The sequence below is a fragment of the Monodon monoceros genome, unplaced genomic scaffold, assembly GCF_005190385.1.
Source record: "Monodon monoceros isolate NGI ecotype Baffin Bay Population unplaced genomic scaffold, NGI_Narwhal_1 Super_Scaffold_13, whole genome shotgun sequence".
Classification (NCBI taxonomy): domain Eukaryota; kingdom Metazoa; phylum Chordata; class Mammalia; order Artiodactyla; family Monodontidae; genus Monodon; species Monodon monoceros.
The window spans coordinates 85,666,858-85,694,161 of NW_021703769.1; the positions used below are offsets into that span (position 1 = coordinate 85,666,858).

General features: G+C 54.7%; 2 protein-coding genes across 11 annotated transcripts in view; one reads left to right on the forward strand and one right to left on the reverse strand.

Annotated features, from left to right (window-relative positions):
• Positions 1-1,376: 1,376 nt before the first annotated feature.
• Positions 1,377-6,409, reverse strand: LOC114893680. Its single transcript, XM_029219354.1, has 7 exons — positions 6,171-6,409; positions 5,871-5,950; positions 5,624-5,722; positions 4,991-5,201; positions 4,236-4,336; positions 3,823-3,977; positions 1,377-3,220 (listed from the first exon to the last, which is right to left on the reverse strand). Exons 2-7 carry the CDS (start codon positions 5,873-5,875, stop codon positions 3,114-3,116), a joined length of 678 nt encoding a protein of 225 aa, XP_029075187.1. The 5' UTR covers positions 5,876-5,950; positions 6,171-6,409; the 3' UTR covers positions 1,377-3,113.
• A 340-nt stretch (positions 6,410-6,749) lies between these two features.
• Positions 6,750-27,304, forward strand: part of PRKAR1B (protein kinase cAMP-dependent type I regulatory subunit beta) — a 91,676-nt gene continuing 71,121 nt past the window's right edge. For 6 of the 10 annotated variants that reach the window (XR_003793102.1, XM_029220254.1, XM_029220263.1 and 3 more), the window contains exons 1-3: positions 6,827-7,716; positions 21,272-21,442; positions 23,985-24,076. Coding sequence is in view for 9 of the 10 variants with exons in the window: in XM_029220254.1 (XP_029076087.1) it covers positions 7,540-7,716; positions 21,272-21,442; positions 23,985-24,076 (440 nt within the window). In the remaining variant the exon portion in view is untranslated. Of the gene's footprint in view, positions 6,803-6,826; positions 7,717-20,978; positions 21,105-21,271; positions 21,443-23,809; positions 23,861-23,984; positions 24,077-27,304 lie in introns of those variants that run through there. The other 4 variants (XM_029220250.1, XM_029220252.1, XM_029220255.1 and 1 more) reach the window with 4 other exon arrangements.

Below are 27,304 nucleotides of genomic sequence, written 5' to 3' on the forward strand. Positions count from 1 at the left end.
AATGGGACCTAATGAAACTTCAAAGCTTTTGCACAGCAAAGGAAACCATAATCAAGGCCAAAAGACAACCCTCAGAATGGGAGAAAATATTTGCAAATGAAGCAACTGACAAAGGATTAATCTCCAAAATTTACAAGCAGCTCATGCAGCTCAATAACAAAAAAACAACCCAATCCAAAAATGGGCAGAAGACCTAAATAGACATTTCTCCAAAGAAGATATACAGAATGCCAACAAACACATGAAAGAATGCTCAACATCATTAATCATTAGAGAAATGCAAATCAAAACTACAATGAGATATCATCTCACACTAGTCAGAATGACCATCATCAAAAAATCTAGAAACAATAAATGCTGGAGAGGGTGTGGAGAAAAGGGAACACTCTTGCACTGCTGGTGGGAATGTGAATTGGTTCAGCCACTATGGAGAACAGTATGGAGGTTCCTTAAAAAACTACAAATAGAAGTACCATATGACCCAGCAATCCCACTACTGGGCATATACCCTGAGAAAACCAAAATTCAAAAAGAGTCATGTACCAAAATGTTCATTGCAGCTCTATTTACAATAGCCCGGAGATGGAAACAACCTAAGTGCCCATCATTGGATGAATGGATAAAGAAGATGTGGCACATATATACAATGGAATATTACTCAGCCTTAAAAAGAAATGAAATTGAGCTATTTGTAATGAGATGGATAGACCTAGAGTCTGTCATACAGAGTGAAGTAAGTCAGAAAGAAAAAGACAAATACCGTATGCTAACACATATATATGGAATTTAAGGGAAAAAAATGTCATGAAGAACCTAGGGGTAAGACAGGAATAAAGACGCAGACCTACTGGAGAACGGACTTGAGGATATGGGGAGGGGGAAGGGTGAGCTTTGACAGGGCGAGAGAGAGTCATGGACATATACACACTAACAAACGTAGTAAGGTAGATAGCTAGGGGGAAGCAGCCGCAAGGCACAGGGATATTAGCTCGGTGCTTTGTGACAGCCTGGAGGGGTGGGATAGGGAGAGTGGGAGGGAGGGAGACGCAAGAGGGAAGACATATGGGAACATATGTATATGTATAACTGATTCACTTTGTTATAAAGCAGAAACTAACACACCATTGTAAAGCAATTATACCCCAATAAAGATGTTTAAAAAAAATTAATGTGATTTACCACATTTTTAAAAACATAAATAAATTTATTTATTTTTGGCTGAGTTGTGTCTTTGTTGCTACACACAGGCTTCTCTAGTTGTGGCGAGCGGGGGCTACTCTTCGTTGTGGTGCACGGGCTTCTTACTGTGGTGGCTTCTCTTGTCGTGGAGCACGGGCTCTAGGCACGCGGGCTTCAGTAGTTGTGGCTCGTGGGCTCAGTAGTTGTGGCTCATCGGCTCTAGAGCACAGACTCAGTAGCTGTGGCACACAGGCTTAGTTGCTCTCTGGCGTGTGGGATCTTCCAAGACCAGGGCTTGAACCCGTGTCCCCTGCATTGGCAGGCAGATTCTTAACCACTGCGCCACCAGGGAAGCCCGACCACATTTTTAGAAAAGGAGAAAAGTGGTGTGATCATCTCAGTAGTTGCAGGTAAAGCACTTGATGAGATTTGACGCCCATTTGTCGTTTAAAATCTTAGCAAGTTACGACTAGAAGGGAGGCTCTCTAAGGCATGTCTGCCAAGATCCCACAGCCAAAAAACATGTTCAGTGTAGTTGTTTCCAAACTAGCCCATTTTTCCCCAGCTCTGCACACATGGCCAGTCCTCTCCCAGTAAAGTGGAGCCCCAGCTGGCCTGTAACTCGCTGTGGCCGTCAGAGTGTGGCAGAGGAGGGCCCAGCTGCTCGTGCCTGTTGTGAAGGTCTGGCCACCACCTCACCTGTTAGGATGGTTCTTATAAAAAACAAGCAGAAACGGACAGACATTTGGGAGGAAGAATGTGGAGGAATTAGGCCGCTTGAGGCCCGCCGGCAGGAATGTGAAGTAGTGCAGCCACCGTGGAAACAGTGTGGCGGTTCCTGAAAAAATTCAACAGGATGAGCAAGTGATCCGGCAATTCCCCATCTGGATGTACAGGTGAAAGAAGGGGAAGCAAGGACTCTTGGGTTTGACACCCTCCTTCGCAGCAGCATATTCACAGCAGCTGAAAGGCGGGAGCACCCCACCCGCCCGCGATGGGCGGGTGGATACACAATACACGAGGCATATATCTGACTCTCAGCCTTCAACAGGAACGCGGAGCTGACACCTGCTACCGTGTGGATGAACCTCGACCACGTTAAGCACAGTGAGAGAAGCCAGCACGAAAGGCCACGTGTTGTATGATCCCATGTCCATGAGGCACCTGGCTCAGTGGCCTGGGCTGGGAATTCCAGTTGCTAGAGGCTGTTCCAAGGTCAGGTTTGGGGCAGGTGGATGGTGGGGTAAGAGGGAAAAAGCAAAACTTCTCGGTCCTTTCCCGGCCCGCCTCCCGCCTCAGCCTCACCAGAGGAAGGGAAAGGCTTTAACTTTAAAGTCAGGCTGGAGTTATGATCATTTCATAGCTCTGGACACTTACAATGACCGAGTTGACCCTGGGTTTATATCTTAACATGACAGTAGAACTTTGAAATTCTCTACGTTTGAGCCAAAATGTATAGGTAGGAGCAGAGAAGGAAACTCCTTCTCCGAATACATTTTAAAGACCCGGCCAAGGGCATCCCTGGTGGCGCAGTGGTTGAGAGTCCGCCTGCCGATGCAGGGGACGCGGGTTCGTGCCCCGGTCCGGGAAGATGCCACGTGCCGCGGGGCGGCTGGTCCTGTGAACCATGGCCGCTGAGCCTGCGCGTCCGGAGCCTGTGCTCCGCAACGGGAGAGGCCACAACAGTGAGAGGCCCGCGTACCGCAAAAAAAAAAAAAAAAAGACCCGGCCAAGGTAGGAAAAAGCAGCTTCAGGTCTGTTCCAGGACCCCCTCGTTCAGTGTCCTGGTTACAAACGTGGTGAAGTGTGTCATTTCGCCAGCATAATCAACTCTTGTAAGCAGATGCGCTGGGTTGGTCCATTCACTCGCTGTCTCCTCCGGCCGGTTCTCATGGGGCGCTCGGGGTCCCCGGCATCCGCAGCAGCTCATCCTCCTAGCGGAGCCCGTGCTCGGTGCTCGGCGCTTGGGGCGCGGGGGGGGGGGGACAGTCAATCGAAGGACGTCCTGAGCAGGTGCGGGGAGGAACAGAGGGCAGGATGCCTGAGGACAACATGGATGGGGGAAGACACTCGTCAGGGACACACGAAAGCATGATGGGGCCCTGGGGACGGGCGGCCCTCGCTGCCTGAGGTTGTCACCAGCTTTGTTTTCTGCAGACGTTGGGGGAGTCACCATAAACTCAGGACCTTACACCCCCTGATCACCGCAGGGTCTGTGGGTCAGGAGTCCAGGCAGGGCTCAGCTGTGGCCCCTGAAGGTGGCCCCGGGTCCACGCAGAGGGCTGGGTCCTCTGCTGGGAGTGCCTTGGATGGGCCTGGGGCCCCCCCCGCCACACCCCCAAACCATCCCCGGGAGCAGTGTGTGGATTAGATGCACTGACTGGTTCCTGCTGCCTCTCAGGAGCCTGCGGCCGCACCCCAGGTCATGTCCCTCCCCTTCATCCCCGCTCTGGGCTCCCTGCTCTCCTGACCCCAGCTCCTCTCCCACATCTCCCCAGGTTGGCTCTCTGCTCCCGGGAGGAATTAGCTCGCTCCCCCATGAGGGACGTGGCTGGTCACGGGACTTGACCCTGGGCCTCTTGCTCTGCTCCCATCCCCTGGTCCCTTCAGTTCCTGTCAGCTGGGGTTGAGAGCCACACCCACCTAGACGGGTGGGGAGATTCGATGGCTCTTCCAGGTAAAGCCCCCGGCCCCGCCCCCCGGCCCCAGGCTGGTCAGGTGGCAGGGCCCACGTCAGCGCTGGGCGGGCCGGTGAGAACCCTCCTTTCCTCACCCCAGCGGGTATCTGTCTCCTTGCCCTGCAGGAGGGGGGGATGGGGGGGACAGAAGTTCAGCAAATGGCCTCTGGCACACTTAGAATAGAGCTGCAGCTGCAGGGAGCCCTGGGCGGCACCCCAGGGCCCAACCTGGCCCTCAGGTGTGGGAGCCACAGGGAGGGTTCCCCGCAGAAGCAATGTCCCTGTTGAGTCTTGCTGGGTGAACTGGACTTGGCAGAGCCAGGAGTTTGGGGCGGGGGAGAGGGGTGGTTGGAAAATAATGTGGCTTTGAAGTTGGACCTTTGCAAGATTTGGTGATTCAGGTTCCAGGGCTGAGGTGAGGACCTCGGGGCTGGGGCACGTGAAGCCCTTCTGCTGGCTGTGCTGGGGTGGGTCCTTCCCTGTGGGTGGAGGGGACACACAGACCAGCACGACTTGCTGGGACTTCTGAATGATGACATGATCACCATTGCATGTTTTCAGGACACCCAATAAACCGGGACTTGTCACCATCCAGCGGTGGCGACATTGACCTAGCTGTGTATGGCATCACTGGTCCACACGGTTTCCTGTCCCTGCTCCGTGAGGGGGATGCCTGCCGTCCTCACGTAAGGCCACTGGCTGCCGGTGGTCTAGTCAGTTTCCCTGACTGACCCTGTGCTCGCTGCCCCCCATCACGGAGGGAGAGGGCCGGAGGGATCGTGTCGTTCAGGGTGGAGCCACTTGGATCAGCTGCAAACAACCGCTGTGCCATCAATGCAGACATTTACTGGTTAACACAGCCTGGCCCAGACACAGAGCGAGGCCAGGCTTTCTCGAGGGTCCCTGGCTCCCCTCCTTGAAGCAGTGAGTGAGCTGGATGTGTTGGAAGCATTTCCCTCCCACTCAGGCGACGCAGGGGGCAGGGGCACAGGAGAGATGGGAGGGGCTTGTCTGCAGGCTGGGCCACGGGTGGGGGACCTGGCCTCGCACTACTCCTTGAGGAAGGTGGGGAGGGAGTTCTTAGGGAGAGCCTGCTTGTAGCCCCCGGCTGGCAGGGCCTCTGAAGTAGCTACCTGAGTGGCCCGGAAGGGTCTGCAGGGGACAGGCTGGTGGGAGCTGCCACAGTGGTAGTGTGAGGATGGGGCTCGTCCAGCCACAGCTGAGAGAGGTGGAGGAACCAAGTTTCTGGTGGGCTTGGTGCACTGAGCTGACCGCCAGGCCCTGAACCCGGAGAGCTCCTTGTCTTGCAAGACGTGGTCCAGGGGGCTCCCTGCCAGGAGGAGGCTATGTGTGTGGAGGGGGGGCTCGGGGTTAGAAGGCCATCCTCGGAGACGGTCTCCCCCTCCCACTGAACCGTGCAGGGGGAAGGTCCCTGCAGAGATCCCTGGAGCACCCCAGGAGATTCCGAGAACAAAAGCCAGCCCTGGAGCATATGCCCCCCCCCCTCAAGTCCGTCAAGTGAAACCTGGCCCTAATTTTTTGTCATCCTCTTCACCAGGCCACCCTGAGGAGCCAGCAGTAACTGGGGGGCGGGGGGGAGGGGCAGCAAGCGGGGAGAGGAGGTCTGAGCAATCGGGCAGGTGGAGCGGAGAAACAGCCAACAGTTTAAATTAGTTGTGGAATAAAGTTTTGATTCAGTTGAGACTGGACTTCAGTTCCCAAAAATGACTCTTGCAATAAGTGTGATGGGACAGGTGTGACTGTACCTGAGGTGGGGATGGGCCAGGAGGCACGCCGAGGGCAGGGGATGAAGAGGCAGGAAGGAGCTCCTAGTCTGACCACCTGAGCACATCCTCTTCCTTTCGCTTCAAGCCGTCAGGAGGAAGCTGGGTCAGCGTCAGCCCTGCTGGGGTGCGTGCGGGGCAGCCGGCCACCCTGCAATGTGTCTTTGTGGACAGGGCAGTATGGGTGGGAGAGCAGAGGTCTTCCCCTTTAAAGGCCTGAGATCCCTACCCCATCTCCTGGTATTCAGGCTGCTCCAGGTAAAGCGTTGGGGACCCCCAAGTGCCCGAGATGATGTTTCCAGCACCACCCTGGCAGAATGGGAGCAAAACATGACTTTTGGCAACAGGAAAATAAGGGTGATTCCCTTTCCTGCAGGCCTGGGCTGGTGGATTAGGGGCTGTGATGGCCTCTGACCTCCTGGAAGCCCATGGGTGGTGGGAAGAATTTAGGATGACCCTGTGATTTCCCCCTGGGGCATCTGGGTGAAGCTGGTGCCCTTAACCAAGAAAAGGAGTAGCCTAGACCTGCCTGGCCACCAATGCAGGCCCTGTGACATGCAGATGTGACACCCCAGGTGTGAAGGTGGGGGAGGCCATCACCCCAAGGCAGCAGGTGGTTGCCACCTGCCAGGGTGGACAATCCGGGCAATCGCAGGGGCTCCAGTGGAGGGGGTGGAGGTGTGAGGAGGGAGCCTGCGGGGCGGTAGTAGTGGTCCTGGTCCAGCTGCGCAGCTTCACATGGATCTGTGGGTCTTTCTGTGCAGCATGAGGCCGGTCAGCCTGAATGCCCTGGGGGCGGGGGAGGGGCGGGGGGGAGGGAAGAGGAGGAGAAAGAGAGGGAGGAGGGGGAAAGAGGGAGGGGACGGGGTAGGCTGCCGGTGAGGGGAAATCTAGGGGGGAGGGAGAGGTGGGTCCTGGGGATGTGGGAGATAGACGGGGTGAGGGGCGGGAGTGAGATGGGGCGGGGAGGGGCAAGCGGGGAGTGGGGGAAGGCCTGGAGCGCGGTCGGCGGGAAGGGGGCGGTGGGGCTGGGGGTGGATCGGCGCGGCGCGGGGGCGGACGGAGGGCGGCGCCGCTGCAGTGCGGGACCCGCTCGCCCGCCGTCCCCGCGCCCGCGCGTCCCCGCGCAGCCGCCTCCGGCCTCCGGCGCCGCGCATCCAGGTACGCGGGGCTGGGGAGGGGTCTGTTCCGGAAACCCCCGCCGGCCGGGAGGCCCCAGGAAGTTTGGCCTTCGGGGAGCCCCCGCCCCCTTGGCCGGTCCGGGGCCGGAAACCGTGGTCGGGGGGCTGGGGAGGTTGGGAGGCCGTGGTGGCCGGGCTGCGTGCTCGGCGCTGGCGGGCTGGCCGGGTTCCGGGCCGTCACTGTGACCTGGCTGAGCGCGGGCCGAACGCGCGGCCCTGCCATTGTTCGCCGGGTTCATCTTCCCAGGAGGCCCGTCCGCGGAGCTTCGTTTGTTTTTGTTTCCCTTTCTTTTCCGGTGGAGCCTGTAAGAGCTCCCCCCGTCCCCCCGCCATCTCCCCGGGAGCTCGCGGAGGGCGCTCCAGGCACACACTGTCCTCCAAAGGGGGAGGGACGGACGCAAGTGAGACCCCATAAACGCCTGGGCTGCACACGCAGGGCCCCGCTTCTCCGTCGTCAGGTTTCTCAGCCGCGCCCGGAACCCGCCGGATCCCCCTCCATCCCCGCGAGCATCTGTTTAGAGTTGAGCTTTGCCCCCCAGGGTGAGAGGCCTTTGACAGCAGCAGAATAAAACGCCTGGCGTGTCACCAGGTCACGTCGGTCACCAGATAAACCTTACGGTGCGTGTAAGACGCGTGTTCCCAGGCCGCGGGAGTCCTGCCCCTCCGAGGTCGGCAGGACTCGCGTTTTCCTCCGCAGGAAGCGGGCAGCGGGTCGCCATGGCCTCGCCATCGGCTCAGCAGCTGGAGGAGGACGACGGCCTGAGGGGCTGCGAGCTCTACGTGCAGAAGCACGGCGCCCAGCAGGTGCTCAAGGACTGCATCGTGCAGCTCTGCATCTCCAAGCCCGAGCGCCCCATGAGGTTCCTCCGGGAGCACTTCGAGAAGCTGGAGAAGGTTAGTGGCTCCGGCACCCGGTCCTCCCCCCGCCCACCCCCTAGCCGGTGCAGGGGTGTGTGTGTGGCGCTGAAGCCCCGTCGGGCCTCCCCTCCGCTGCCTGCGTGCTCAGGAGGGGGCGGGGCGCCCGTGGGACGGCCTCCTGCGGCTCTTTGCGGGGGGGGGGGGGGTGGGCAGGGAGGCCACGGTGGCTTCATTCCCGCCACGGAAATCCTCTCTTCTTCCAGTGGCTCAGGGTCTCAGGAGGCCTCCTGGAAGGTGGTGCGGACGTTTGGGAACTGCTGGCTGTGACTATAGCTTGGGGGATCGATGGCGGTTCTCGACTTCGGGGACTGGTTAGAGATGCCATTGGCACTGGGGTAAAAGGAAACAGCCCTGATAGAGTGTGGCGGGCCGTTGGAGGTCAGATTCCCTCGCTGGCCTGCCCCTCAGACATGTGGGGGGTGTACGTGCCACACCCGCCCCCTCTCTCCTGAGGAGGGAATCGCCCAGCTCACTCCTGCGTGGATGACAGCTCTCACCCCCCTTCCTGGTACATCCTGGGGGCTCGGAGCTAGGAAGCAAAAGGCTGGGGCAGGAGCCTCTTGTGGTCCCGTCCAGCTTTCCCTCCCCGCCTCACGCCTCCTGCCTTCCTCCCTGGCCACCCAGATCTCTCTCTGGGGTGACCTCAGGTTCCTCCTCGTGGTCTTTGTATCACGACCTACCTGTCCCTGGGGACTGAACGGGACCCCAGCTGGGGCCCAGGTCTGTTTTAAGCACCTCTGTGTCCCTGAGCTCAGCGGTGTTTTACTTCTGATGGGCACTCCTGTGGACAGAGGTAGCTGTAATGCAAAGGAATGGATTTATTTCTTCCCTTTAGAACAGTCTGTTAAAACACATTTTGAAGTAATACATGCCTTTTAAAGAAAAATTGAAAAGTTCAAAAGTGGAAAGAAGAAGTAGAAATCACCTGGAGTCCTTTCCACCTGTTCCCCCCCAACCGTGCATTGTGGTTTTGAAACATAGTTGGAATCATGTTACGGATGCAACTTTATATTTTATGTTGTTCATTTGTTATACATTCTTCATGGTCCTCAGTGTAAGTGATTGTGTAATGTGTTGAGAAGATCCAGAAAAGTTTTCTCAATGTTTTCCTCATGATTAGACAGTTGAGTTGTTTCCAGTGTTTTAATATTAAAAATAACACCACCCATTTTTAATTTGGGTTGTTGGTTTTTTGGATATTGAGCTCCATGAGCTGTTTGTATGTTTTGGAGATTAATCCTTTGTCTATTGTTTCATTTGCAAATACTTTCTCCCATTCTGAGGGTTGTCTTTTTATCTTGTTTACGGTTTCCTTTGCTGCGCAAAAGATTTTAAGTTTACTTAGGTCCCATTTGTTTATTTATTTATTTTTAAACTTTTCATTACTCTGGGGGGGGGTCAGAAAAGATCTTGCTGTGGTTTTATGTCAAAGAGTGTTTTTCTCTAAGAGTTTTATAGTGTCTGGTTTTACATTTAGGTCTTTAATCCATTTTGAGTTTATTTTTGTGTATTGTGTTAGGGAGTGTTCTAATTTCATTCTTTTACATGTAGCTGTCCAGTTTTCCCAGCACCATTTATTGAAGAGGCTGTCTTTTCTCCATTGTATGTTCTTGCCTCCTTTGTTGTAAATTAGGTGACCATATGTGAGTGGGTTTATCTTTGGGCTTTCTATCCTGTACCACTGATCTATGTTTCTGTTTTTGTGCCAGTACCATACTGTCTTGATTACTGTAGCTTTGTAGTATAGTTTGAAGTCAGGGAGCCTGATTACTGCAGCTCCATTTTTCTTTCTCAAGATTGCTTTGGCTATTTGGGATCTTTTGTGTTTCCATACAATTTTTTGTCCTAATTCTGTGAAGAATGCCATTGGTAGTTTAACAGGGATTGCATTGAATCTGTAGATTGCTTTAGGTAGTATAGTGATTTTCACAATATTGATTCTTCCAATCCAAGAACGTGGTATATTTCTCCATCTGTTTAAATAGACATTTCACCAAAAAAGACATACAGATGGCCAAGAGACACATGAAAAGATGCTCAACATCACTAACTATTAGAGAAATGGAAATCAAAACTGCAATGAGGTATCACCTCACACTGGTCAGAATGGCCATTATCAAAAAATCTAGAAACAATAAATGCTGGAGAGGGTGTGGTGAAAAGGGAACCCTCCTGCACTGTTGGTGGGAATGTAAATTGATACAGCCACTACGGAGAACAGTATGGAGGTTCCTTAAAAAACTAAAAATAGAAGTACCATATGACCCAGCAATCCCACTACTGGGCATATACCCTGAGAAAACCATAATTCAAAAAGAGTCATGTACCACAATGTTCATTGCAGCACTATTTACAATAGCCAGGACATGGAAGCAACCTAAATGCCCACTGACAGATGAATGGGTAAAGTAGATGTGGCACATATATACAATGGAATATTACTCAGCCATAAAAAGAAATGAAATTGAGTTATTTGTAGTGAGGTGGATGGACCTAGAGTCTGTCATACAGAGTGAAGTAAGTCAGGAAGAGAAAAACAAATACTGTATGCTAACACATATACATGGAATCTAAATAATATGGTACTGATGAACTTGGTGGCAGGGCAGGAATAAAGACGCAGACATAGAGAATGGGCTTGAGGACACAGGGTGGGGGGAAGGGGAAGTTGGGGCAAAGTGATAGTACCACTGACATATGTACACTACCAAATGTAAAATAGCTAGTGAGAAGCAGCTGTATAGCACAGGGAGATCAGCTCGTGCTTTGTGACCACCTAGAGGGGTGGGATAGGGAGGGTGGGAGGGAGACGCAAGAGGGAGGGGATATGGGGATATATGTATGCACATGGCTGATTCACTTTGTTGTACAACAGAAACTAACACAGCTTTGTGAAGCAATTATACTCCAATAAAGATGTATTAAAAAAATAATGCCACAGGGACATATTTGTACATAGATTTTTTTTTTTTCCTGTATGTAGTAGTGTTTAGTACAGCTTTTCGGAGATGGAATTTTTGAAATTCCAGGTGGAATTACCAGGTCACAGAAGTCTTGTTGGTGTTGTCAAGGAGCTCTCCAAATGCAGCATTGATTCAAGCCCCACCAGACAGTGTGCTTGTAGCCACCCACCCTAGTCAGCTTTGGCTGTTTTAATTTAAAAGCCTGTTTTTCAGGGACTCCCCTGGCGGTCCAGTGGTTAAGACTCCACCCTTCCAACACAGAGGGTGTGGGTTCGATCCCTGGTTGGGGAACTAAGATCTCACGTGCTGCGCAGCCAATAAATAAATAAATGAACCTTAAAAAAATAAATAAAAACCTGTTTTTTAGTTGATAGGTGAACATGGCGACGTGGCTTTAATCTTTGGTTACTTCCGAGGTCGCCATGTATGGGAGGAGTCCAGTCGCTGGCCTGTGCACAGAGGACAGGGGACTGGAGCAGGGGGGTGGGGGGTGCTTGTTTCCTGCACGTTTGAAGAGGGAGGGTCAGGTGGGTGACAGTACATCCTCATTTAACTCTACTTGTTCGCAGATGACCCCAGCCAGGTGACATGGCTCACAGGACGGGACTTGTCCGCCGGACCAAGGCAGGGAGCCCATTAAGAGGCCAGAGGCAGGGTCCAGGCCAGACCTGAGCCGAGGCTGCAGAGTGAAACTAGAGCAGAGGGTCTCAGCGGGGGACCTCTTGCCCCCAGGGGACATTTCAGTGGCCAAGATGCTTTTGGTTGTTAGACTTGGCTGGGGTGAGGCTGCTTCTGTCCCCTGGGGGTGGAGTGAGAGGGTGAGGTAGGCCGTTTTCTTTGCGGGGCCTTTCCGGTCTTGCTGGTGGATTGGGGGTGGGGTGAGGAAAGAGGCATGGGCGGTGACTCCTCGGGTTTGGTCCGAGGCCTGAGTGAAGTCCTGAGCCAAGAAGGGGCCAGTGGGAAGAGACGGAGACAGGGTTGGACAGGAAAAAATTAAGAGTAAGGCTTTGGATGTGCTCAAGTTGTCAAAGAGGCTATGAGTTTGGAGCTTGGGGGAGAGGCTGGGGCGAGCACAGGGGTTTAGGAAGATTCATTGATCATTCTTGCCTGGAGAGGCAAGTTATTACCTGCCTTTGACAGCTGAGGACCGAGGTCTGGAAGAGGTAGGGTGACTTGGAAGGCCTAGGTTCCAGGCTTCGGGGCTGATTTGGTGGATTCTCTGAAATCGTGTGCAAGCTTTTACAGGCGGATGCATTTTACTGGGGAGAACGTCCCCAGTGTTTGCAGTGGATGTTCAAATGGACCTGGGATCCCCAAATGTAAAGTGCCTGAAGGTGTCCTGAGACCCCCCGGGGGGTCTCATTTCCTGCTGCGTCTGCTGAGCACGGTGACCAGGGAGCTGCTTCAGCCTGGGAGCAGGAAAGGCTCTGGCTTTGGGGCCGCGGTGTGCTGGGTCCCGGGGCCCCTCTCTCTGCAGGAGGCTGGCCAGGCCGGAAGCCTGGGGAGGAGCAGTTTTCTCCACTTGTGTGGAGGGCAGGAGGCGTGTGTGTGAGGCCTTGATAAGCACAGAGGCTGCAGCTGCCGGCACAGCTTGGTGGGGATGGCCCAGCTCTCGGGGTGCTGCCTGGGCCGGGGTGTGGCACCCAGTGCCCAGGCCTCCGTGAGTGAGCCGGTGAGGAGGTGGCCTTATTCCAGGGTGGAGGCTTGAGGGGGGAAGATAGTCCATACCCGCCGGCCAAACACAGCCTTGGAGCTTCTCCAGGATTCAGTCTTGTGGCGGATCGTGTGATGATAAAAGTCATCAGTCCCTTTAACAGTGGATTTTAAATTGTGCAGGAAAGATTACTTTATACAAGTGTGCCCGTGACCCTGCACCTACGTACCAGCCCTACATTTTCCCAAGGACTTTTCTGGACCCGCAGGACATGCTTACATACGGATGTGGATAATTGTATATATGTGCAGTTTTTGTTTGCTTTTTTCTTCTTGGTAGCATTTTTTATTGTGGTAAAACATACACGACATAGAATTTGCCATTTTGGCCTTTTCTTAGGGTGCATTTCAATGGCATTAAGTGCACTCATGTTGCCTTGCATCTGTATTAGTAGCATTTCTGTGGCCTCTTGTGGCTGTAAAGTTTTCCATGACGTGGATGCGTCATCGTTTCTACTTTATTTCCATCGTTTTGTGTTTGATGGCTTTCAGGTTTTTTCGTTTTTTTCCGCTCCAGAAACCACCTTTATGCCAAGGAAATGATTTAAAAGAAAAAATGGGTAACTATGCAGGTATTTCAGGAAGGGCTCTGGGGGCCGAGTGTCTGTGTTTACGGCTGTTGAATCTTGTTGCCCATCTGCTCCCCAAGGACCGGGTGAGCTTGTGGTCTTGCGACCCTGAGCCCCCCACCTTTTCCCGAGTCCTCGCCGACACCACTCTGCTCTCTTTTGTGGCCATAGATGCCTCATCCAGCAGGCTCTCCTTCCTGGTGCAGCGGTGGCTTCCCTCTGGTCCGTTGGTCAGACAGCTGGTGACCCAGGCTCACTCTGTGCCTTTAATGAAACGAGCAAGTTACGCTGTGTTTCCCTTGGGGAGAACCCGGCCCGCCGCTTCCCTGGAAGTGAATTCTGTCAGGGCCCACATGGCCCTTCCTGTGGCCCTTCCTGTGGCTGTGGTCTACACTGGGCATCAGATACGTCCGGTGACTGTATGGAGGACCAGCCTGTGTTTCCTGGTGACCAGCACTGCATGTGTCATTCTGGTGGCAGACAGAGGCGTCCATTGGCGGGACTACACTGAACTCCCGAGGGTCTTGGAGGGGCGGTCCGTCCCCCCGGCACGTTGACTGCCCCGGCCTTCCGGTGCTGGGGGGCCACCGGGGAAGCCAGGGTGGAGGGGGTGGGTCCGCGTTCAGCCTGGGGGCCGACAGGAGGCCGTGCCCTGCGGGTGGCGAGGGTTACCGTGGGGCCGTCTTCGGGGAGCACGCTCTCTGGACGAAGGCTTGTCCTCGGGACGATGGGCTTGGCGGCTAATGCCGGGGGCAGCTCGTGCCACCCCGGAGCCGTGGAAGGCTGGAGCCGCGGAGGCGGTCGCTGGAGCGTTGGGTGGGCCGGAGGCTGGGGCGGGCTGGAGGCCGTCTGGAGGTGGCAGGGCGCGGGGACCGGTGGTCCAGGCTGTAGTCTGGGTGTGTTCTGGTGGCTCCCGTTCTGCAGCGTAGAGAGGCCCCGGGGAGGGTGTGCGAGCGAGGGGACAAGAGGCGTGTGGGAAGTCTCTGTGCCTCCCTGTGATGTTTGCTGTGAACCTATAACTACTTAGGGAAACCAAGTCTTTGAAATTAAAAAGGAAAAGAAAGTGGGTGCCCCCATACCTTTGGCCCCGATGGTTTCTTCCCTGGTCGTCGCGATGTCTGCTTCACTGAGGGGCGGGTGTCCGGGAGGCCGAGTGGGTGGGGGCACTGGGAAGGTGGAATGAGGAGGGTTTGCAGAGCAGCTGGGGTGCGGGGGCTGGGGTTCCCAGGGTTCTGAGTGCGGGTGGGAGGGTCCTGGGCGCTCTTAGACCGGGCAGCCGGTCCCAAGGTCTGCTGGAGGGTGGTGGAGGCAGCGAGCTTTGCGGGAGGCTGAGGCTGGGGGTGCAGGGGTGGCTGGAGACACTGGTGGCCGGGGTCCTCCCCAGGCCCAGACGGGCCTCAGAGCACCAACCAGCGCTTCGAGAGAATGACAGCCACCACTGATACGCTACTATTGACTAAAGTCCGCGGCGCCCCTGAGGGTTCGCTCTTGGTGTACATTCTTTGGGTTTGGACAAACCTATGACATGTTTCCATCATCATAGCGTCATGCAGAGTAGCCACTGCCCTAAAAATCCCCTTTGCTCCACCTGTTCGCCCCTCCCCCCCAGCCCCCAGCAACCCCTGATCCTTTCACTGTCTCCATAGTTTTCGCCTTTTCTAGCTACAACGTTTAGCCTTTTCAGACTGGCTTCTTTCAGTTAGTGATACATACTTAAGCTTCCTCCAAGTCTTCTCCTGACTTAATAATAGCTCATTTATTTTTATTGCTGGGTAGTGTCCCCTTGTCTGGACGGACCCCAGGTTTATGTATCGATCACCTGCTGAATGGCGCCTTGCTTGTCTCCAGGTTTTAGCAGCTGTGAGCAAGGCTGCTGTGCAGGTCCGTGTGTAGGTTTTCATGTGATGTAAGTTTTAACTCATTTTGATAAATACCAGGAGTGCAATTGCTGGGTTGTATCAAGACAGACACGAGATTGTCTTCCAGAGTGGCTGCACCAGGAGTTCCCCGGTCGTCCAGAGGTCAGGACTCCACGCTGTCCCCGCCGAGGGCCTGGGTTCAATCCTTTGTCGGGGAACTCGGATCCCACGAGCTGTGTGGCGCGGCAAAAAAAAACAAGACAAAATAAGACAAAAACAAACAAACAAAAAACAAAGTGGCGGTGCCATTGTGCATCCCCACCAGCCACGGATGAGGTTCCTGCCCCTCCACACCCTCGCCAGCCTTTGGTGTCGTCACCGTCTGGATTTTGGCTGTCCCGATAGGTGTGTAGTGGTGTCTCATTGCTGTTTGTTTTTTTTTTTTTTTTTTTTTTTTGCGGTACGCGGGCCTCTCACTGTTGTGGCCTCTCCCGCTGCGGAGCACAGGCTCCGGATGCGCAGGCTCAGCGGCCATGGCTTACGGGCCCAGCCGCTCCGCGGCATGTGGGATCTTCCCGGACCGGGGCCCGAACCCGCGTCCCCTGCATCGGCAGGCGGACTCTCAACCACTGCGCCACCAGGGAAGCCCTTCACTGCTGTTTTAATTCATGTTTCCCTGAAGACATATGAGGTGGAGCATCTTTCCTGTGCTTATTTGCCATCTGGGGATCTTCCTTGGTGACGTGTCTAGATCTTTTGCCTGTTTTCCAATGGGGTTGTTTTCTTATTGTTGAGTTTTAAGAGCTTTTTGTACATTTTGCATACAAGTCCTTTTTTAGACATATGTGTTTCACAAATATTCTCTCCCAGTTCGTGGCTTCTCTCTTCATTCTCTTGACTATATATAATTTTTTTTTTTTTTTTTTGGCCGCGCCGTGCGGCTTGCAGGATCTTAGTTCCCCGACCGGGGATTAACCCAGGCCCTGGCAGTGAAAGCACAGAGTCCCAACCCCTGGACCATCAGGGAATTCCCTGACTATATATAGTTTTGAATCCTGCTTTTTGGTGTTTTAAACCAAACTTTACATGATTACTAAATATATTAAAAGTATGATTTAATGGTGCAGCATATCCTGTTACATAGATGTTTCTAACTTGATTTAAGCAATCTCTTTTTTTTTTTTTTTGCGGTATGCAGGCCTCTCACTGCGGTGGCCTCTCCCGTTGCGGAGCACAGGCTCCGGACGCACAGGCTCAGCGGCCATGGCTCGTGGGCCCAGCCGCTCTGCGGCATGTGGGATCTTCCCGGACTGGGGCACGAACCCGTGTCCCCTGCATCGGCAGGCGGACTCTCAACCACTGCGCCACCAGGGAAGCCCTAAGCAATCTCTTACTGTTGATTGTTGGATTAAAAATTTTTTTTAAGCACTGCAAGGGCCATTCTGGTACAGATACCTTTTTGATACCCCTCATTGTTTCCTTAGGATGTATTTTAAGAAATAGGGTTATGAAGCTCAGAGCACCCACTGACAGTTATACCAGTTCTCCCAAAAGGTTTCATTCGTTCATTCATTCATTTATCTCACCAATGTTTACTGAACACTTGCTCTGTGCCGGGCACTGTTCCGGGTGCTGAGGACGTGGTGGTGAGCTCCCTGGGAAGCACAGCGTTTCCCATCCGAGCTTGTGTGACAGCGGGGCCGTGACTGGGGAGGACACGGCATCTGCCTTGTGTTCATCCGGTTACATCGGAGATCCTGGAAAGGTGTGTGTAAATCAGAACTTTAGAATTTGAGAATGAAGTACCCAGTGCAACATGTTATTTCAAGGGATCCCAGGATGAGTTTAAGTCTTTTTCTCACTCAGAAACCGAATCCTTTGACTATAACCCAATAAAGTTACAAATTATTAATAAAAAGATAGCCAGAAAAAAGAGAAAGAGCCAGAAGCCTCTCCATACATTTGGAAATCAATAGTGAGCTTTTGCATGGTTTATCAGTTAAAGATTGTCATGATAAAAAAGTAGGAAATATTTGGGTTGAGTGACAATAAAAGCATTGCATGTCAAAACATGTGGAATGCAGCAAAATTGGTACTTAGAGGGAAATTTATAGCTTCATTAGAAAATAAGATGATAAATTAATGAGCTGTGTGTCTTAGTTTCCTAGGGTGCCATGGCAAATTGTCAAAAAATGGGCAGCTTAAAACAGCTATTTACAGTTCTGGAAGCCAGAAGCCCCAAATCAAGGCTTTGGGGTGGTCGCTTCTGGGGGCTCTGACGGGGGGCGGGGTCCGCCGCAGCCCCCCCAGCTTCTGGGGGCTGCCCTTTACTGGCAGACGCATCACCCGACTGCCCCTGTGTTCGGCCCTGTGTGTCTGTGTCCAAACTTCCTCTTTTCATAAGGACACCCGTCGTTGGATTAGGGCCACTCTAATCCAGGATGACCTTGTCTTAACTTGACTGTATCTGTGAAGAGTTATTTCCAAATAAAGCCACTCTCTGAGGTTCTGGGTGGACATGAATTTTTGAGGGACCCTTTTCAACCTACTGCCCAGGTGCCACCTGAGAAGCCAGGAATAGAGGAAGACAGCAAGACAGAAACGAGGAAAAATTACAAGGGTAAAGGCAGAAGTTAATGAAGCAGAAATCGAAGAAATAGCAGACAATAAAATCAGAGTCTGACTCTGAAGAGATGGATGAAACAAACATTGGAGAGGGCTGCCACGTCATGAAGAGACACACAAACTGTAATTTGCCACAGGTTGGGGAGGAGGGGGGCAAGGGGTGAGCTCAGAACTGCCCACGTCCCCTGGTTCAGCTCTTCTCATCTGGGTGGACTCAGGAGGCATCTCCTCCAGGAAGCCCTCTTGGACTCCTCCTTGCTGAGGATGGTCTAAGAGCCTGCCAGTGCTGGTGCAGCCCCTTGTACCTACCTGGTCCTTCGGTGGTGCTCACCCGTTGTCTTGCTGTGACCACCATCTCTGTCCTGTTTGAGCTCTAACAGTAACCTCCTTCATGAAAGAACTATGCCTTTTTCCCTGTTGCATTTTCTGTCTGAGGCCTGTTATACAGAAGGTGCTCAATAAATGATCGAAGCTCTGTGTTTCTCTTCTTGCCTTGCCGCTGGGTGGCTGGGTGCCCTGGACACGTCCCTTACCCTAGGTATCCCCTACGCGGGACGTCCCTCACCCTAGGAGTCCCCTACGAGGGATGGGGCAGCCGGTGTCCTTGCCCAGCCAGACAGGGAGGGGAGCAGAGGGGAGGGATTCCACTGTCCCAGGCTCCCAGGCGTGTGTGCTGTTGTGTGTGGGGGGTCAGCTCAGTTCTGGAAAGTCTCCCTAGACCCCCCTCCGTGTTGTCTCTTCTCAGGCTGGAAGCCTGCATTTCACCCCTCGTGTAGGAAAACGTGGTCAGAAGGTGATGAAGCACATCGTTCATGGCCCAGGGAGCTCTGGGTCCCGAGGGCAGGACGGGGACGGTCCCTGGAGCTGCCTTACGCGTTTTGGGGCAGATTCTGGCTGCGGAGCTTTCTGGAAACACTGTTCCCACACTCTTGTTATGAAGATTCCTTTGGCCTGGATCGCCTGTCCTGACCCCGTGCCCTCTACCATTCGCAGCCAAGACAACTCAGCAGCGTGAAAACAGGAGACATGAAAGGGGAGCTCTGAGAATTAGAGGTTTTCCTGGAATCTCCCGGGGTGGGAGAGGGATGCCATCCAGAAGTAACGGTCTGGCGTGGTCGAGGCAGAGCCTGGGGGCGGTCATCCCACTGCGCCCTGGGGGCCCTGCTCCCGGCCCCCCCCCCCCCGTGTCCTCTCAAAATCCCCTGAAGTGGCTTCGTGTTTTGAACCACCTGTATCCTGCCTCATTTGACCCTTTGCTCCCAGAGACGGAAAGTCATCTCCGCGCCGGGACAGGGCTGCTTACGGGTCCAGGAGAACAAGGCCTGGGCCGCGGTTTTCTTGAAGACAAATGGCTTCTGGTGGCTGCACAGGGAGCCTGGGGTCCTCACCGTGACTGTGGACCCTGGGTCAGCCACTGTCTGTAGGGTCTGTGGGCCATTCCCAAGGCCAGGTCGCTCCGTTATCTCGAAGTCAGTGTGTCCAGAGCCCAACTCAACGTCGGCCAGATCAAAATCAAACCAATACACAGAAAGTGGCAAAGGGTGTTGGGGGATGGCACTGCTGCTGGGAGTGGCTGGTGGAGAGCGCTGGGAGGTTCTTCACTGAGCTGAGCACGAGCCCCCGTGGGACCCAGCATTCCTGCCCCAGGGGTATCCCCGAGAATTGAACACAGCACCGAGACGCACACTTGCACCCTCACGTCCATGGCAGCGCTACTCACAGCAGCCAAAGGATGGAGCCAGCCCATGTCCACCAGCTCACTAATGGATCATCGAGATGTGACACAGCGGAGTACGATTCAGCCACCAAAAGGAGAGACGTGCTGACACCTGCCACAACATGGGTGCTCCTTGAAGACAGTGTGCCGAGTGGGAGAAGTCTGGCACGGGAGGGCATGTACCGTATGATTCTGTCCATGGCCATGTCCAGAATGGGCGGATCCACGGAGGCAGAAGGTAGGTTAGTGGGTGCTAGGCCTGGGTGGAGGGCATGGAGGGGCTGCCAGTGGGGTACCCGGGTGTTTTGGGGTGAGGAAGCGTTTGGGTCTAGCTGTTAGAGAGGTTTGCGTAACATTTTGAATGTACCGAATGCCACAGGCTTGCATACTTTAAAACGGCTGATGGTTAATTTTATGCTGTGCGAATTTTACCTCAACTTAAGAGAAGTCCCCTCGTTTGCTGAGACAAGCGCCTGTCGGCTCCCTCGCTTCTACGGGAAGCCTGGGGTCGTTTCCTCCCGACCTCACCTTCATCACTGCCCACGTCTCTGCCCCGTGTCACCGTCACCTCCGAGCCTGGGCACTCCCACATGGCCTGACCTTCCGGACGTCCTTTGGTGGCCCGGGGCCTCTGCTGGTTCCTCTCTCCTGTGTGCTGGCAGAGCCCCGGTGTCACTATAAACAGTTTACACTGCAGTGCAGGGGCCTTTCCCACTCATGTCTCCCAAATCCCGCTTTAAGACCCCACTGACTCATTTTTGTGTATTTTACTGTTCTTTTTTTTTTTCTGGCCACACGGCTTGTGGGATCTTAGTTCCCCCGACCAGGGATTGAACCCGGGCCCTCGGCAGTGAGAGCACGGAGTCCTAATCACTGGACCACCAGGGAATTCCCTTACTGTTCTTATTTTTAATAATCTCTAAGAGCAAAGGCCCAGAGTCTCTCACTTGAGATGGAACTGACATTTCTATTGATAGTGAAAATTCGTGGTTTACAAGAACAGTCAGTGACGTTTGTAATGATTTCCATAAAAGTGGGAGTCTTACTGACAGTCTTAACTTTGAGTAGAATTAACGTACAATGTAAATAACACATTTCCGGCGTGTCACCCAGTAATTCACAAAGGGTGGGAAATAACCCAGTGACTCCTGGCTCCAGGGAGATGTTGGCGCTGGTCTCAGAAAGGATGAGATGACTGTTGTCACGGTAACAGAGGAGTGGCGAGGTGAGTACTTGGAAGGCAGTTCTGGAGCGATCGGTGGTTGCTGGTGTGTCCAGAGCTGACCCTCAGGGAAACCCCTCCTTCCCGCCCACGAGGCACCTGGGGCTGTTCCTCAGCCTTGGAAGCGTTGGGTGTTGGATGAAGACCCTGTATATGTTGGCGTGAGTCGGAGCTGCTCTCCTGGCTTTGGCTGTTCTGTAGGGTTGTGTGTAGGTGCAAGAGCTTATAGAGCTGGTACCTCCTGCGACCATCCGGGGCCGTGTGCTGGGAAGCCCGGTCCCATCCAGGGACCAACTGGTCGCCAGGTTGCTCTGGGGAAGTGGAGCTGGAGAGTCGGCTGTGGGAGACCCCGTCACTCCATGTACCTTTGCACTTTGTGGATTTTGTGCCCTCTGTGTGTAAACAGAGTTTTTAAAAAGCAGTAATGAAAAGTGCGGGAAGAAAACGAGAGGTTTGCTTCCCTGTTATGCGCCCACCTCCTGTTTCCTGCACGTTGGTGAGCAGAGTGGGGGCACTTCCTGCCCTCGGGTGAACCCGTGGGGCTGGGGGGCCTCAGAGGCTCGCCGGGGCCTTGGACCCTGTGGGCTGAGCTCTGGGGTCTGGTAGCAACTTTGACACGTTGCTCAAAGTGTGAAGGAACAGAAAGCCTTCTGGAGCCAGGGCTCTGTGGCCGGCAGGGCTGTGGGCTGGGAAGAGGTGGGCTTGGAGGTAGCATTGAAGTCCAGGGAGGCGGGTCGGGCGGGCCCGGCTGGGACGCGCTGGGTCCCCGGCCTTCCTGGGACCCCGTGACCTCCCGGGACGGACTCTGGGGTTCTGCCGAGATGGCCTCTCTTCTCACCCGCTCTGCGTTGTCCCCCCTCCAGGAAGAAAACCGACAGATCCTGGCGCAGCAGAAGTCAGCCTCCCAGTCGGACTCACACGATGAGGAAGTGTCCCCGTTGCCGCCCAACCCGGTGGTGCGAGCCCGGCCCCGGCGCGGGGGCGTGAGCGCTGAGGTGTACACAGAGGAGGATGCCGTGTCCTACGTGCGGAAGGTGGGCCTTGACCCCGCCCCCCCCGCCCCCCGCCCCCGCCCTGCGTCCCAACCCGCATCCCAGGCGTCGGGGCCTTGGCCTCCCTTCTTCTTCCGGAAGGGCGTCGTGGTCCCTGCTGGCCTGAGCCCGGTGCGTACCTGCCTGAGGCTCTCTCGGGGCCACCCCACCCCCATGGTTCTGTGACCCCAGTAGGCTGGGGACAGGGTGGGATGGCCAGGTCGTGGGGTGTGGGAGGGGGAGCCCCGTGTCCAGGGCCTCGTGGGTCCTATTCTGGCTTCACCCTCGAGGCTGGACCCCAACCTCAGAGCCGCCTGGGGGTAGCCCGCCCCCGCCCTGGACATCACCCTCCCTCTCTCTCCGGCCCTCATGCTGAGCAGGGCGCACCTTTGTCAGGGGCCTCCCCGGTGTGAGAGCACTGGTGGCTGCGTGTGTCCCTGAGCCCTGCCTTGGACATGCCTGCCATTCCATCTTACGCATTCCTACAGCCAGCTTTACTCTTTCAAAAATTTTTTTTTATTTTTACTTTTTGACCTATTATAAACATTTATTTTAAAATACGGCAAAATGTGCATAGTAGAATTGACCGTCTGTGTCAGCTCACGCTGCCGTAACAAAAGACTGGCGGCTTACACAACAGACATTTACCCTCTCACAGTCTCTAGGCTGGGAGTCCAAGATCCAGGTGCCGGCAGGGTGGGTTCCTGGTGAGAACCCTCTTCTCTTCCTGGCCCCCAGGTGGCCGCCTTCTCGCCTGTTCTCACGTGGCGGGCGGGGTGGGGAGCGCAAGATCTTTAGGTCTCGACTTACGAGGGTGCGGATCCTGTCTTGGGGGCCCACCTAACCCCAGTCACCTCCCGAGGCCCCATCACTAAACACCTTACCATGGGGGCTAGGGTTTCGACACGTGAATTTGGGGACAGTTGGGCCACAGCACCTCTTTAACCATGTTCAGCATCCAGGTCACATTCTCACCATTGTGCCACGGTCACCGCCGTCATCTCCAGAACGTTTTCATCTTGCAAATCTGAACCTCTGTCCCCGTGAAACAACCATGCCCAGTTCCTCCCCAGTACTTAGTCCTTTTATAATCAGGGAATAAAACCAGTAAGAGTGCAGCTTAAAAGCCCACCAGGGCACTTCACTTCTGTGGCTTCTTCCTCCCAAAACCCTGGACCCCTGTCCAGCCCGGAGGAGATCCCCAGACAAACCCAGACGAAGGGACGTTCTGCAAAATCACTGCCAGTCCTCCTCTGAGAAACTGTCACAGACCAGAGGGGCTGAAGGGCCATGACGACTGCGTGTGGCCTGGGTGGGATGTGGGTAAAACCAAGGAAACAGGACAGACATGTGGGTTTAGTTGCTAGGATGGCACCCAGCTGGTTCCCTAAGTGTGACGTGTCACCACAGTAACCCAGGGTGTTATAGGAGGGGAGAGGGTGCAGCGTGTAGGAAGAGACCTTCCTCTCAAGGCCTGCACGTCCAAGCTGTTACACAGTTGTTGGAGCTGGAGTGGCTTTTCAGGGGGCTCCATCCTGCCCCTCAGGGATCTCTTTGTAAAGGGTTCCATGGATTTAGATGAGGCGTACCCACATGTGGGGTCCCGACGTCACCACCCGCCCCCAGCCTGGAAGAGATTTCGGGGCAGCTGAGCATGAGGTGGGGGTCACGTGCCGGTGCAGACAGCCTCCCCTCGGTGTCTTTTGAGGGAGGAATCTTGGCATTGGAAATACCAGTGCTGGTCGTCAGCTGGGCGTTGATTCACTGGACACACCTCGAGCTTTCCAGGCTGGTCTCAGCGGGCGTGGGGATGACTTTTTACCCACATTCTGGCCAACAAGGTCCAGGCCCCTACCCACCCCTTCCATAACCACCTGAAAGGGTGGAGCCAGCCTTGGGTCAAGGTATCTTTTTTTTTTTTTTTTTCCAGTTTTCAAATATTTCAACAAGTATTTATTACCTAAAAAAAGCCAGTGGAGTAAAGAAATAAAAACAAAAGACATAATAATCCAAGGGCCTGGAGGCCTTGTAGCATCTTTTTTTTTTTTTTGCGGTACGCGGGCCCCTCACTGTTGTGGCCTCTCCCGTTGCGGAGCACAGGCTCCGGATGCGCAGGCCCAGCGGCCATGGCTCACGGGCCCAGCCGCTCTGCGGCATGTGGGATCCTCCCGGACCAGGGCACGAACCCATGTCCCCTGCATCGGCAGGCGGACTCTCAACCACTGCGCCACCAGGGTAGCCCCCTTGTAGCATCTTTTACAGGCTCTGAAGCCCACCGGCGTCTGTCCACCAAGACCCCGAGTTCTGGACGATACGCCAATTCTCAGGTCACTCTGGGCCCCTTGTCTCTTCTTTATTTTTCAGATTTCCGAATATTGTGACATGCAGCTAGCATTTCAAGATTTCTGTCTACCCTCACTGGTAATAACACCTTGAAGGCTGAGTGGCCCGATTTCTCGGGGTCATGGAGGGTCCAAAGGGCTAGCTGGGTCCAGGCCCTGGTCCAGGGTGCCCACAGGTCTGACTCTCCTGGGCTTCCCCGCAGGTCATCCCCAAGGACTACAAGACCATGACGGCACTGGCCAAAGCCATCTCCAAGAACGTGCTCTTTGCTCACCTGGACGACAACGAGAGAAGGTAGGTGCGGGAATGGGGCTGGTGGGATGTCCAACTCCAGGGGACACGGGTCAGTTTTGGAAGCACGGGCTCATGGGGCAGGAGTGGCCTCTAGAAATTTAGCGCTGTGTACACTTGGGCTGCCTCCTCAAATCTGGGTTGGGATCCAAAGTGCCCGCAGGCCAACCTTGTCACAGCAAGACTTCTCTTCTGCTTGCAGAGGGCCTGCCGTGCCCGAGCTGAACTCACTGCCTTGTGGGCTTACGGGTGAAATGCACGTCTGTCCGCGGAGCACGGGGTCCTGAGGGAGGGTGACTGAGCTGGGGTGGCGCTCAGCATGGGCTGGAAGGTCCTCAGGGGTGGATGTGGGGTGGGGGCGAGAGTTACTCCAGGGAGGGGCCTGGGGGCAGTGAAGGGGCTGGGATGCTCTGCTTGGCAATGGCGAGCATGTAAATAATTGGGAAAACTGGAAAACGTTAAGCCACAAAGCAAAAATAATCACTGGGAATGTTTTGGGGGCTGTCCTTCAGGATTTAATCTATGCACATATCGTAACCCTGTGTTGTCACAAAACGGAATGACGTTCTCCGTAGTTGGTCGCACTTGAGAGGTGGTGAGCGTCTCTCTTTGTCAGTAAAGGCTTTCGTGGTCTGCGGTCCCCGTTTCTGTAGGGTTGTGTGATGTGGCTGCTCTCCTGCCGTGGCTGTTTGCATCTTTTATGATAAACAGTGTTTTGATGACATGCCCATACTCGTATGCTCGTCGGGAGTATTTGTCTGTTTCTTTAAGATAAACTCCTCGACGTGGATCAAAGGGTAAATGATGTTTGAAAAAAAATTTTTTTTTCCGTTCTTGGCAAACGGTGATTCTTCATTAGAATAACCGAGCACATTTTGAGAACAGTCCATGCGAGATGTGCAGATGACATACAGATACGCAGAGTGAAGGGAGAAGAGGCCTCTTTGCGTCCCCCTCCCCACAGTGACCACCAGCCGTGTCCCGGACTGGCCCCTCCAGGCCGTTCTCCGCGTGTGTATCATGTGGAAACAGGTGGCACACACGCACCTTCCGTGGCGCAGGCCCGGGGGCCTCCCGTATGACCACTGTGCGGTGGCTGTGGACGTGCAGCTCCATCAAGGGACGGGTCGGTTTGTCCACCGCTCCCCTTGCCGAAGTCCCTGTGGACGTTTCTAGTTTCCCATGGTGCGGGGTCTCAGTGAAGAGTGAGGAATGGTGCTTCTGCAGGATAGGGTGGCTGGCATGCCAGTGTGGGTTTTTAGGCTTTTGATACGTTGTGTTGGCTGGTCCCAGGAGGGCCGCAGGGACGTCCAGAGGACCTGCAGTTGGGGGTGGTCCCTCCTCGCCCGCAGCGTGCTTCCCAGGCGGGGTGGCTGTGATCCAGGCTGAGGTGGAGATGCCCTGTCTGCAGAAGCCCGTGGCACGGGGCGGGGGCGGGGCTGGCCGGTCCTCCGTCTTGGGCCCACCCGTCCGTGCCCGCTCCCTGGGGCAGTCAGCCTCACCACGCCCTCTGCTCTCCGGCACTTGCCGGCTCCTGGTGGATCCACGGAAGGTGGACACATGTGAGACACCTCGCGGTCGCCCTCCCCCATCTCCCTCTGCTGAGTTGGCTTCCCCTGCCCCGGACGCACTGGGTACGATCGCCTTATTTCACGTTTGAGGAGAGAGGGTGTCGTTTCTCTGATTACTGGTGACACTTTGCTCAGTTCACGGCCTTGGAAGCTGCTGAGTGGTTCACTGGCCTGGACTCTTCTGCCCAGAACAGAAGGGTTTGGGCTCAGAATCACAGTGCTTTTCAGCAGGTCACACCCTTTCATGGCCCCTTCCAGCTCCCAGGTAGCAGCAGGTTCAGAAAGTCTTAGCTTAGGGCCAGCCTGGCCGAGGCAGCTGAGCTGGACTCCCTCTCTGGGCCGTTCCGGGTGTGTGTGTCCAGGAAACGTATGCTGGAGTCCTGCGCCCTCGGCCCTAAGTTCCCAGAGCCACACGGCTCCCTCTGCCTCAGACTTTACTGCATCCGAGAGCCAGGTGGACAAGAAGTGGAGGAAGCAGATGGTTGGATTAAGATTCCTCTTTTCAAGGCTGGATTGGAAAGAAAGCTTTCACACGGGAAGTGTCTGCTTTAGATCTTTTGTTTTGCACAGAGGAAAACTCACTTTCCAGATCGAAGCCCGCACAGGCTCCCGTTTCTGGCTACGGCTTCTAAAGAGACGGGCTGACGGTTCAGGAAGTGGGTTCCAGAGGCCGTGGGCAGGGAGACGCTGTCCCCTGACCTCCCACATGACATCTCCCGGTGCAGCATCCAGGGCCTTTGCTTTTCTCAGTGTGCTGGACGCTGGGCTTTGCAGCTTTGTCTCTGCTCAGCTGCGGTCTGGCGCGTGCCACCCAGTTCTTTCCAAGTTTGCAGGGCGTCTGGTGAGCCTCGCCGTGGATGCTGCCTGCTACTCCCTCTGCTTCCCGGCATGAGTAGAGTACTAGAATATCCATGCGGGTGAATCCACGCGGGAGAAGCCATGTGCTGCTCTATGATCCCTCCTGCTAAATGCAGGATTGGGACAAAAAAACCCCCACGGTCTAGGGCTGGGTGCTTTCGCTCTTGTCAGTGTTTTCAGCTTGCGTGGAGCCGCATCCGCGGGGAGACAAGGCGAAGACTGTATTCCAGCCCTTTGCTTTAAGAGAAGGTAATGCAACGTGGCTGAGGGACAGAGCCCCTACCCCAAACTGCCGGGCCTCCTTCTGGATGGAGCGGCATTTCTAGTCGGCATTTCTCGAAGGCTTTCTCTGGGTCTGTGTGGATACTTTGGAGCCTCAGTTTCCACTCCCTAAATAAAAAGAGTGTCTCTTGGCCAAACCACAGCACCTGGCAGAGCCTCAGTTTTCTCAAGTGTCAAATGAGGGTAATAAAACCTACTTTGAGGCTTGCAGTGAGGATAGAGTGAGATACTGTCCATGGGCTTATCATTACCATCATTATAATCACCTCCATCATCACCACCATCACCACCACCACCACCATCACCATCACCATCATCACCATCATCCCCACCATCATCCCCATCACCACCATCACCACCATCACCACCATCACCATCACCATCACCACCATCACCACCATCACCATCATCACCACCATCACCATCACCACCATCACCGCCATCACCATCACCACCATCACCATCACCACCACCATCACCATCACCACCATCATCACCATTATCACAATCACCACCATCA